At 38.2% G+C, this 13,028-nt stretch overlaps 1 protein-coding gene across 1 annotated transcript in view; it reads right to left on the bottom strand.

Annotated features, from left to right (window-relative positions):
- The window catches only part of CSMD1 (CUB and Sushi multiple domains 1), a 1,175,554-nt gene that overhangs the window by 237,190 nt on the left and 925,336 nt on the right, over positions 1–13,028 (bottom strand). Inside the window, exons 22-23 of the mRNA XM_063125095.1 lie at positions 8,626–8,795; positions 3,091–3,247 (exon numbers count right to left, since the gene is read on the bottom strand). Of these exons, the coding sequence (XP_062981165.1) occupies positions 3,091–3,247; positions 8,626–8,795 (327 nt within the window). The remainder of the gene's footprint in view (positions 1–3,090; positions 3,248–8,625; positions 8,796–13,028) is intronic.

Below are 13,028 nucleotides of genomic sequence, written 5' to 3'. Positions count from 1 at the left end.
AAAAAGTAATCCATAATGATTTAAAATAGGAATCCCCATCCATTTCACATGGGCTGTAGGAATGATGCAATTGTAGTACCTTTGCTGCATATACAGACTCATGACAGAAATGGCCTATACACTCAAGAACCATCTTGAATCATGATGACCCCACAGTTTTCTTTGGGTTATTAAGGTATCTCTACATTTTACAAAGCTTAATTTTTGAATAAATATAGCGTAAGACCATAATTGCAACAAACATCTGTGAAAATTCAAAGTCAAAACTCCCAAATGCTTCAGGGACTTGTGTACCATCCAAAACGTTGAACTTTTGAGCACACCTAGTCTAAGATAATGTGATTATTAGATAAGTTTGAAAATGGGATGTTTGCTCATCTCTCTTGCAAATGTAGATGCATAAAGTACTCCAGATCAGTTAGGCTACTCCTGAGCCAAATCTACACCAAACAAGAAATGACACTATGAAAGAAGTTTGAAAATGGTATATGGAATGTGTTATCAGCCCCAGCAGTTGTCAGTGCACTTCAGTAGTGTAGATCCTGTCGTATACTATGCAGCAAGCCAAATTTTGATATACATATAGTTGAAAATTAAGTTTGCAATAAGATATTAGTAACTCTGTCCCTCAAAATAAGAAACGGGATAGATATGCACTCCCAAATATTAAGGTACTTCCGCATCACCCACAAAGTTTGTATGTATTTCTCTTAGTACAGAAAAAACATGGTTACCAGAAAAATCTGAAAGAGGCATTTGTACAGCTCTCTGTCAAAAAATGGGGCATGGATTTTACCTGCACATCACCCAGGTAAAATTTGCAAATCATCCAGGAAATGGAAATTTGATATACAGTCCACGATCAGGGCCACACTGCTAGCAGCAGGATGAAGTGACCTACTTCAAGAAGCATCATGAAGAGGAATAAATGAAGGTAGAAACTATCATCTGATTGGTGCAATAAGTCTTGCTCCTAGTGGGGAGGCATATTTTGGCTGCAATTTAGGCAGCAGAAATTCTTGGGCTGACACTGTCCGGATGCCCTGATTACTAAACATGCCTGGAAATAAGGAGTTTTTATAAAACTCTCAAAATGGGCATGATGTTGGATGGAATGTAGCACAGAGCAATTAAGTAACTCCCACATGAATGGTTGTGCATTTCAACAGAATTAAGCCTTCAATCCTTTCCATCTATATTGTTCTTTAATTCCTCCCTCAGCAGCAAAAGTGATCTTTTACCAACCATTCATTTTCTATGGTGATTTAGCTCCAGAATGAAACCTTGGTAAAAGATTTGTGGAGTAGTATGTTCCTTACCAGTGTCAGAGAAACCCTGGCTTAGGGCTTTCAGCCCTAGCTAGCTATGTTTGAAAATCTATCCAACAAGATGAAATATGGAACGTGACTAGGGATATATAAGAAATATGCTCATTATTATTATTATTATTATTATTATTATTATTATTAGTTTCATTTTCACAGTGCCATCTTAAATATTTGTTACAAATATTGAAAACAACAACAGCAACAAAAGTCACAAAGCTTTTCAGGTAACATTTCACCTGAACCCTGCGTCATACCAGGTGTGTAAAACCTCTTCAGCCCATGAGCCAAATTCAATTTTGGAAATGTTATTGGGGGCCACACTTCAGTGATGGGTGGTACCAAAGGCAAGGGGCAGGACCAAAATGCCAAAAAACACCAGCATATTTTAGCTTAAAGCTCTTGCTTCCAGTAACTAAGCCTTAGGAGAGGCATTTCAACCTTTTAAACTTGTGTGTGTGTGTGTGTGTGTGTGTGTGTGTGTGTGTGTGTGTGTGAAACCACCAAATATGGGTTTTCAGAGAAAAAGCTGGGACCAGAGGAATGAGGAATGACCCTCTGAGGACCCTAGGAAGGCTGGAATTGAGCCTAAGGTTTAGCAACCCTCACCATACTGAGATGTTTGGGAGAAAGGACAGGATAATAATTCATTTAGGGCCAGATCTACACCAAGCAGGATATAACACTATGAAAGCAGCTTGGAAAAAACTATGAAAGCGGTTTGAAAATCGTATATAGAATGTAAATGTCATCACTTCGAGGAAAATTGCATTTCGTTACCGTCGCTTCTCCGCCCATGCATTTGTCCCTCATTACTTCCTCTTTTGAAGGAGGAAGTAAACAACATGCACCTGGCCCATTCAGTGGGCTGTTTTGATTCCGCTGCTTCTGCACAGCAGGAGATAGCAGCAACCTCTGTCTTTCAAAATAAGTCAGACTTACTGGGGTGGGTTTTTTTTTTGTTGTTGTTGCACAAAGAAGGCTGGAAGGGGCAGGAGGCACTTGGGAGGCAGACAATATTGTGAGAGGGACTCGCAAAAACCCGTGAGTGCCCAGCAAAGAGCATGCAATAAAATGCTCGTCTGATGGAGGTCTGTGTTATGGGCCCCAATAGTTGTCAGTGTGCTTCAATACTTTTATAAAGCAGCAGTGCAGATCCTCCCCTAGAAGGAGTAAGGGTCTCTTTTTTTAAAAAAATGAAAAGGTGGCAGGTTCAGCTGTTCGTACGGATCTTTTCATGATAGCGTTCCTGTCTCTACGGAGAGAAAGAGTCACTTTGAATCATGATTTGTATGCTTTCCTGGATTTTACTGCTCTGGTTTTCAAATATGAGAGCAGTGTGTTCCACTAGCACCACTGCCAAAGTGGGAATTTTTGCTCCAGTTGAACAAGGCACTGCTCATCACAACTGTGTATGATTTTGCCGTACGATGCCACTGATACACTCAGCCGCAGTCCATTATTTAACCTACTGTCTTCTTCATTTATCCCTACTGCCATGTTCACAAAATAATGTGCTGTAGTTGAAAATACTGTGTTTAAGCACTATGTCTACAATTCCATACTTTCTAGCAGTGAAAGGAATTAAAACGCAATCTCATGAACACAGTAGATAATAAGAACTAACCTTTAGATTTTATGTTAAATCACGCTAGCGAAATAACATGCTTATTTTTTGTCCTCCCTGCCAAACAAAGGACAACAACAACCCCTCTCCCAACACTTCCCCCTCCCCACACAAACTGATGTCATGAGGGCTACTTACTTGTATATGTGAGTTGAAATCCTTGGTCTGTATCTGATCCATTAGTATAAAATTCTATCCGTAAGTGGTTGGATGTGCTATTGAGTATTTGCTCTATCAATTCATTTTTTGTAAAGGCCCCCAAAAGTCGTGATGAGCTATCTGGTCCGTCATATACCTGTTAAATATAAAACCTTCAGTTTACTTTTTACATTAAAATGAAGCTTAATTAATTTTTTAAAAAAACATATTTCAAACCTACTTCAATATAGCAGAGGATATTGTCTTGTGCAACTAATTTCAAACTTCCAATTAGAAGATAAGAAATAATATATGCCTCCCCTTCCTGGAATATATTGACTATGCAGCTCATATGAAAGACAATAATAAACTACTTTCCTTTCATTTAAAAAACAGTTTTGTGAAACTTACGTGGAATAAAAATAATAATATTTATTCATGGCTCAATTCCACGGCATTCTATCACCTTAGAACCCCTCCCCCTCTATAATCCACTTAATAAACGCTGAAAAGGTTTGTGACATTTCATTCAAGGTGCCTCTTCTGAAAACACTGATGAGGGGGCAAAAATAACCTCTACCACTATGTTCCCACCTGACTAAATGCATTTAAAAAAAGGATTGAAGCAGAGAAGCTAGTCTGTCACCTTTTATTTCAGATTCCAAGCCTGAGGTGATTTTTGTCTTCAAATCATTTTTAATAAAAAGAAATATACCATTTGATACCACTTCATAGGGAGGTGAGCTCCTATTTCCAACCAAAGGGCATACGGTTTATCTTTAGTTCACAATATTGCACAGGGAACCTTGAATTAATTTGTAGCATTGTTGAGTTGTTGATTTTTGACACACTTTTATAATGGCACAAGTCACATTGGAAATAAATTTTCTGAATATTTCTTGGAACAAAGAAGACCAAGAATAAAATAACTCAATTCATATTGAAATGGATGTTTCAATAGTGTACAAATTTCCAAGAGCATCACCTCAAATGTCCTATCCCTCCCTTCTTGCCCCAGTATTCTATAAAACTCACTGAATGTCAGCAAAACCAAACTCTCATTTCTGATTGGCAAATGATCCATGCTGCTATTGCTTTAGACTGCCAAATTTGAAGGGACAGTTTCAGTCATAAGAGCATAAATGGTTTCACTGGGCCTGAATGAATTCAGTGGAACTTTGGGTAACCACATCATAAGAAAGTAAAATCAATATTGGTGCCAATCAAACAAGCTTCAGATCTAATGGGTTTTGTTGTTAGATTCTGGGGGGATCTACACTACTGCTTTTAAAGCGCTTTAAAGCACTTTGAAAACGTTTTGAGAACTGTATATGCAGTGTGTCCTGGGCCCCAACAGTTGTCAAAACTGTTATAAAGCACTTTAAAGCGCTTTAAAGCAGTAGTGTAGATCCTGCCCAAAACAATATGAAGAACTACACTTATGGGATGCAGGACACTCTATACCTTTATAGTTTTAATCCAACCCATGTTTCTTGTAATTTGTTGCGTCATGACCGTTAACAATAGCCTTAATGGAAAGCTGAATAGTTATTTGATCTCTTTTCCATACTATATAACAGGTTGGGATTTTTATAGCAAACAAATTAGCTGGGTATTGCTTATATAACTAGCGTAAGCTCTGTCTTCATACTAGAGTCAGTTATATTGTCAAATGCTTAATCAAGTATATTTTCTTTTTATAAAATGTCTAGAGTTGTTTACATTGATTGAAATAGAAATCTGTATTGCATATTTAGTATATCATATATCCATCTGTAGTTCCTTCTTCCTCTGCCATCTGGAAAGAGAAACCTGGAACCTGGACTGTAGAATTAAGTGCCATGGGTAAAAAGCATCTGCAGATCAATGAAAAAGCTGTTTCTGTAGCTTGACATCTATACCTTCAGCCAGCCTCTGAGTCCATCAGCACCTGGCCGAAGTTAAGGTTTTACCCCTACTCTTTGGTAAGAAGAGCCTAGGATATAGAATGCATTTCGCGAGCCCCTGCCAAAGGAAGTGAGGCAGGTGGTTACCAGGAGGAGGGCCTTCTCTGCTGTGGCACCCCAGCTGTGAAATGAGCTCCCTAAGGAGGTTCGCTTGGCACCTACATTATATGCTTTTAGAAGCCAGGTGAAGACCTTTTTATTCTCCCAGCATTTTAACAGTCTATAAATAAATTTTAACTTGGTGTTTTAAATTTGTAATTTTGCACTGCTGCTGTTTTTATCTGGTTGAGCTTTTATATTTTATTTTATATGATGGTTTTATACTGTTGTTTTATACTTTGAATGGTTTTAATTTTTGTGAACCACCCAGAGAGCTGTGGCTATTGAGCAGTATAGAAATGTAATAAATAAATAAATAAATAAATAAATAAATAAATAAATAAAATTACAAACTGCCAAGGGCCAGAAGAGACGACAATGCACGCATAGGCCAGATCTACACCTTGTGTCAAATCATTATGAACATGGAATAAAAAGCAGGATATAACACGATAAAAGCAGTCTATTGAATGTGGACTGTGTCCCAACAGTTATCGGTGCACTTCAATACTGCTATAGAGCAGTACTGTAAATCTAGCCCTGAACAATCCATTTTAGGGTCCAATCTGGAAAACAGCATAGAAATACTATTAATTAACTAATTAATTAATTGATTGAAATACTATTAATAATTAATTAATTAATTCTTCTCTTTGGTACTCCCTGCCCCTGGAGGTCATGCAGGAGCCAATACTATGCTGCTTCCTGAAAACAACACTTTTCCAGGAAGGATTCCTCAACTGTCCAGCCACTGCATTTATTAGTATTTTGTTTTAAATGGAACATTTATAATTTGCTGCTTTTAATCTTCTTTCTTTTTACTGTTTTATTTCCATGTTCACCTCTCCGAAATCTATTTTAGATATGGAGCTGTATATAAATATTGTAAATAAATAATAAATAATCTGGAGTAACCTCTTTTTATTTTGGTTTTCATATTGTATTTATTTGGTTTATTTCGGTTTTCATATTGTATCATACGTGATTTTATATAAACCTCTTGGAAATCCTGGGTTGTCAAGTGGCATAGAAGTAGCGTAAATAAATAAATAATCAAAGGGAATACATAGCACACTTTTAATACCACCAGGGATGGGTGGATCAAAGTGCAATCTTATACATGTCTACTCAGGCATAACTTGCATGGAATGCAATGTGTTTTACTTCTGAATACATTATTACATTGTACTTTTTGTCCAGTGGTCCCTGGTGGCTCTGATGTCAGTGGGTGGTGAATCCATTCTGGGTTTCAGTCAGAATTCATGTTTTAATATTTTATTTATTTATTTCAATAATTTCTTAGCCACCATTCAGGGCAGAAGCCCTCACAAGGCAGCTTACAACAATAAAATATATAACAAATATTATGAAACTTTTCTTCTACTCAAAATATGCATTTACAAATGCATTTTATTTCAAATACACATTTTAAAACCTATCCTGGTATTATTATTTTTGGGGTGATGACCTTCATCAGAACATCAGTATGTGCAAAAGCTGGTGCATAACTAAGTTCCGATCTGGTCAGTTCACATCAGAATTGGCAGAGATGAGATTTCTTAAACATTCCTAAATACCACATATTATACCTGTAGTTATAGGAACCTTCCCATAGCCTGGTTGGGAATATGAATTCACATTGACTAGTGTCAGAAGAAACCACTGAGAACATTTAACCAACTCCATGTATTGGAGTACTTGCCCTGATTTATCTCTGGAAAGATAACCAGGCTGGAATCTTATAAACACTTATCTAGGATTAAGTGCACTCAGTGGGTTTAACCTGTGAGGAGATATGTAGGACGGCTAATCTCTCAGTAGTCTAGTCATTCTTGTCAAACCACTAATCAACTTTTTAATTCTTTAATTAACATAATTTTGCACATGTGATTCCAAGCCATTCTCATAAAAATATACAAATATCCTACCCACTGAGAGCTTTTGCGAGAAGTATTTCTTAACTTATTCACAAAATGAAGGCTATTTCAGATGCTGTGGATTTTTATTTATTTGTCTTTTGGTATGGTCGACAGAGATTATGAATCTTGGTGGGGTGTGGGGGAAATATTGATAATTTAACATCCATAGTTCCAAGGTGTAAGAAGTGTCCCTCTCTATATACCAAGGAAACAAACGAAGACCACATCTACACCAAGCAGGATATGATGCTTTGGAAACAGTTTGAAAACTGTCTATGGGGTGTGTCCTGGGCCCCAACAGTTGTCAAAACTGTTATAAACCATTTAAAGCAGTAGTGTAGATCCTGCCAAAGACAACTGGTAGCTCTAAAAACAGTTAGACTATGGTAATTCCCTACTTTAAAGAAATACGTCATTAGAAAATGTATGTTGTGTGAATACACAAGTGAAGGAAATAGGAACGATCCTGATCTGATCTGCCCCTCACCCCCGGCGTATTATGAATGCTCAGTTTGATCCCTGGAATGTGCATTCAAACCTAAGGCTGAAGTGATTCAAGCCTTCTTGTCTTGAGTTTGTCTCATATAAACAAGACCTAAATGGGTTGTTTCTCCCTCCCCACACCAATTATATTTTTTATTGACAATGTGAAAGCTGAAAGGGGAAATCCTATTTTCTACCCTGAGGTCCTTCCACTGATGTCTTAAAAAAAACCCATTGAAGCTTGTATAACCTTGATTTTCTTTTTTCCCTTTGATTTGCTTTGTCTGTTCAAAGCAAACACCATCAATTGGGCTGTCATTGTTTTATCTCCATTACACTTGGGGAAGCCCAGACAGAATATTTCCTGGACTTAGAAAGGCTCACTATGACTAAATTTGCTAAAGCAAATTCATTTATAGCTTGACCTGAAGTTCAACTTATTCTAAATTTGAATTTGTCTGGCTTTAATTTCCAACCTTTGATTATTATTTTTAACCGCCTCTGTTAACCAATTAGGGACTGAAGTTTTTATTCCCATTTGACAGTATCACCCTCAACTTATTTTTTCTGATTAAAAATTCACACTTGAGTACACATTTTTCAGAAAACTTTCCAAAATCCTTTTTTTTAAAAAAAGTCAACATCAAAAACGAACATCATATTTCACAAGAAATCTCAGCAATGTAATATCCTCAAATCTAAAAAAGCTTTCTCCAAGTTCCTAATCTTTTCTAAATAAATCCAAGAATTGCATGATGCATTTTTGTCACATAAGCAATTACTTGGTTTGAGTTATTTACTTATTGACACAGTAATACTTATATTTGTACAGAGTGAAACTCATGCACATTTTAAACTAGCTGCACTTAAAGGCTTTGGACACAAGACTCCCACATGTGAAGGGGACCCTAATCGCATGAAGGTTATCAACATACATTCCAATCAATTCAAGACCCTCTCCATGGTTTCCTTATGGCCATCCTCCATAGAACACCAGCCTATAGGCTACCACAACAAATAGCATGTGTTTACTGTACACTTGAGTGGTTTCCTGTTACTGATTTGTGAACTGTGATGTTAACATTTACCTTAACAGTATCTCCGTCATGCAGCTGAAACGTTCTGGCTCTCAGGTGGATGCCTTTCCCAGGTTCAGTTTCAATTTTATAGATGCATTCATGATTGTTGTCATAATTAGATGGGAAATTTGGTGACAACAGTGTTCCTTCATTTCCAGACACACTTGCTCCACATTCAGCTAAAGAAAACAGACACATTCTTTGTAATTCAAATGGACAAATTACAGGTTTCAAAAGATTTTTTTTTAAATTGTGATTATTTTTCAGACTACAAGTCCCTCTGCTAATACTTAAGCAGAAAAATATGTTACTCCTTTACTTTGTTACCTAACATCTTAGAACAATAATGTACTTGTCACATCATGTAAGTTTTTTGTTTGTAACAAATTCTTTAGACCAAGATTCCTTGAATCCTTGCATCTAGATGTGTACTCTTCCCTTCTTCTCAGACCCTTTCAGTAGCATTTTCATGTATCAATGCACTGCAAACCCCCCCCCCCCTCACATTTACCAGTGAAAGCATCCAGGGAATTCTGCACACAAAGGTAATACTAATGTATACTCATACAACTGTCCCTTCAAATCCCAGAGCACTTTATTTTGTGTCTAATTGCAAACAAAAGGTATACGTGACTTGTCTCTGCTAAGCTCCCAAGGAGGCAAGAGTGAAGCTGACTTAAGCTTCCCAGCAGAAATCTTAAAAGCAAACTGGAGATAATGGCCTGTATTAATAGCCTAAGTCCAATTACATTACGCCTATGTGATGAGTTTAGGATATGAGATGATTTAATCCAGCCAGCCAGCTACTCTGCGTTATTTCTTCCCTGTGTTTTACTTCTGAAATGAATTCCTCACTTGCAATCATCCAATAGCGCAACCTACACCAGGGTGCTTAGCATAACTATGAATATTCATGTTGATAAAATAAATGTAAAAAAGGTAGGTGTATTTTCATTAATGGGTGCCATAGCTATGAAGGTTGCAGGGTGTGTGTGGAAATCATGGCAGAATCCAGGACACAGGAACCACCACTTCTTAAATTTTGCTGGACTTGAACCAGATAGGATTAACAGGATGTGGTTGGAGACTTTTTATCTTCCCTTCTTTGTCACCATTTCCTCCATTTTTTCCATCCCCTGCCCATTGGTTCAAATGGGAGAAAAATAATGACATGTAGGTTTTCCACATTCTGGAGCCACATCTGAGGAACAAATGGGCTTTGGTTCCAATGTGATCTGCCCCATCACACTTCCAGAATGGCTCTCCCCCTGTTGCCCTTTCCATCTGCAGAGCACTGAGAAGACAGCCATGGCTGTGGAGCTTTCCACAACAAGTCAAGGGAGGAATTCTGCTGTGGACCTCACTTCCACCTCACCCTCCCTATGGAGAAGGATATCCACATTATCCTATGGCTCCTGGGAGGCCCTCCCAAGGACCGTAAGATGACACCACTCTATTCTTTCCAGCTTTATCCTTCACTATCTCAGAACAAATCCCTTCAATATATGCTTCCTCTCCCTGGGCTTGTAGGCTTGTGGGCTTGTGATTGTATTTTCACCTAATTAAAGCAGAATGTCAACCTTTGCACCTATACCTCCTCCCCTAATCAATTTGATCATTTTTTCTATTAAAAAAAGGAGGGTTTGTTTTTGTTTTTGGAAGTAGGTGTTCAACTTTTGAATCATCATCATCACCATCACTCAGTCAGTCAGTATTAACAGTTGTCTAGCTGAATCTCCATTCATATCTTTACATTGCTGTAATGACATTCCAAAAGTGAGGCATATTTGTGGCTAGGCCAATTATTTAATTGTAAACTTTACTGAAGTTGCTTTCCACTAAGTAACTTTGAAAATCGTGCAAGGAACCTACATAAGAAGAGAAGGGGCAGTATCCATCGGGGTGCTTCTGCTCCCATCTATTCTCTTGTGCCCACCAATTCCCATCTGCAAATGGCACCTACCATTTGCAGAACAGAGATTTTGTGCCTCCAGGGTCAATTGGAAATAAGCGAAAAATGCTCATTTCTGGAACGGAACAGGTTGGTGGAGCTCACATAATGAAGGAAATGTTAAATTTGTGTTGCATAAGCAATAGGTCTTGCTTGCAAAACAGAATTGGTGGGACTCCATCCCTTACACAACAGAATCAGCACGGATGTGAGCATCCCATTGGATACTACCCCAGGCTCAGCTACCAATACATAGAGCTGGAGGATAAGTGCGAGAACTGATGGAACCACAGGATCTTGTTCTTAGTAGATGGCTCATTGTCCCTGTTCCTGGTGCTCCTTTGTTCAGTGCAAAACCCAAGAATATGGGTGCATAACATGCAAGGCATTTACTGTGTGAATAAATTAAAGTCTGAAGTAATATCCTTTGAATTTACAGCTGTGATTCCTCCCTGCCCTCGTTTCCTCATTCTTTCACTTCAACTTGTATTTTTTAGATAACTGCATACAGTTATTATTTCACTTTTTGTTCTTACTTATTATATTATCCTTGAGGGCACAACCTATTGAAAAAAGGAATACACACACACACAGAGCCAGCAATAGCAGTAAATCCCTTGTTCCTGGAAAACTGTCTCATAAAAACTTATGGGCTCACATTTCTGAAGATTTGACCTCATAAACATTTCATCTCCTACCTTCCTCGAAAAGAATTGTCCTGTATGTTAATATCAATTTAAATTTTAAGCCATTGTAATCAAATACTGCTTTTTCACACGCAGCAATCCACACTATACTACTGCACCCTTCCATTTCCAAAACAAGAAACAAAAGTACTATAGTTACTGAGAGCAGCTATTTTTTATTATTATTTAAAAGGGCCTTTTTTCCTTTACTTTTTTGCAAAATGTCTTGAAAGTAAAGAGATAATATAAACAGACTAGAAATACGCAAAACCAGTAGGGAATTTGTTCTATAGTCGAAAACAGTATGCTGATGTTTTGTTAAGTGAAACTAAATGAAAGGCTATGGGCATCCAAAAGGACAAAGCCACCTCCACCTATGTTAATATTCCACAGAAACCACGGAGGAGTGTGTTCTAATGCATTTGAAATGATTCTGTGGATTTAAATAATATTTATTAAAAAAAAGAAATCAGCATGATACTTCTGAGTGAGACTGAAAAGAGATCCACTTCATTCTTATCAAGCAGAGGATGAATGCTGCTTTCGAGCTGATTTGATTTTTTTAGTTAAAAAGAGATAGTGATTCATAAAATCCTATATCAAAAGGCGGTTCTATTGTGAATGAATTGGTCTGTAGGCTAAAAGTTTCATATTGGAATTAAATTATTGCTTAGTAGTTTTAAAAAAAAAAACACCAAAAAACTCAAAGCCATTGCTCATTCCTTACTTGCAAAAGCTAGACTCTTAAGCATTGCTATATTCAAAGCCAGGTATTTTTAAAATAGTTCAACCATAGAAATCTGAATCACCTTAGTAGGTGCTGTCTTTGATCATGTGTGGTCTTCACCTGGTGTAATGGAACTGTTCAAATGACGCAGACCTACATGTCTTTGTTTAAGTCAGCCATTAAAAGCTCTAGGTGAATGTAGCTCAGTTAAAGACAAAGACTGGGTTATATTCTTTTTGTTCCTAGTTTTGCACTCTTCTATTAAAATAGCTCAGAGGTTCGCAAACTGTGGCCCTTTCTACACCTAAGGATTGTCCCAGGAAAATGGAGGGATCATTCCTGCCTGCTCCCGGGATCCCCTTTGTGTCATTTGCATGCACAGGGATGATCCCGGGGACAAAGGCAGGTGTAGAAATGGCCCATGTGTAGTGCGCCTACCTAAGGATGGAATAGTACATGCCTCTAACAAACATAAAAACAAGCTCTTGGCCATAAAGTAAGAACAATAGAGCTCACATGCCAGCATGCATGGATATCCATGAACAGATATTATCAGGTCAGAAACTCGGGAATACTGAGGCTACATTTATGACAGGGGTGAGGAACTTCCAGCCCTGGACCAGATATCGCTGCTTAATTTCACCCAGCCCTCAGGCAGTTTCACAGACCCTTCACTTCTGAGATGGTGGGAACGGCTAGCATAAAAGGAAAGAGCCCTGCGTTGGCAGCACTCAAGACGAAGTGAGGTGGTGACTGGCTGGGGAAGGTGGCTCTGGACCAGGACCAACCTAGAAACAGGGAAAGCAAAAAATGAAAAGGGCAGAGGAGGTGAAAGTTGAGACATTGCAGCTCTTGTGGCGGTGAAAGGGCAGAGTTTAGAACGGGAGGCCCAAAGTCTACAGAGCCAGCAGAACTGTCCACTGTTGTGTCAGGCTGTGGCACAATCTTCTCATTTGCTCCAACACTCCAAGGATGACCACCACTGTCCAGGAGATTTGCTGCTCTGTTCACAGCGAGGTTCAGGTCATGAAGGGTTGCTGCTTCCCTG

Source organism: Elgaria multicarinata, chromosome 4 (assembly GCF_023053635.1).
Source record: "Elgaria multicarinata webbii isolate HBS135686 ecotype San Diego chromosome 4, rElgMul1.1.pri, whole genome shotgun sequence".
NCBI lineage: Eukaryota > Metazoa > Chordata > Lepidosauria > Squamata > Anguidae > Elgaria > Elgaria multicarinata.
The sequence above is the reverse complement of the archived record's forward strand: the minus strand, read 5'-3'. Positions and strand labels throughout refer to the sequence as shown.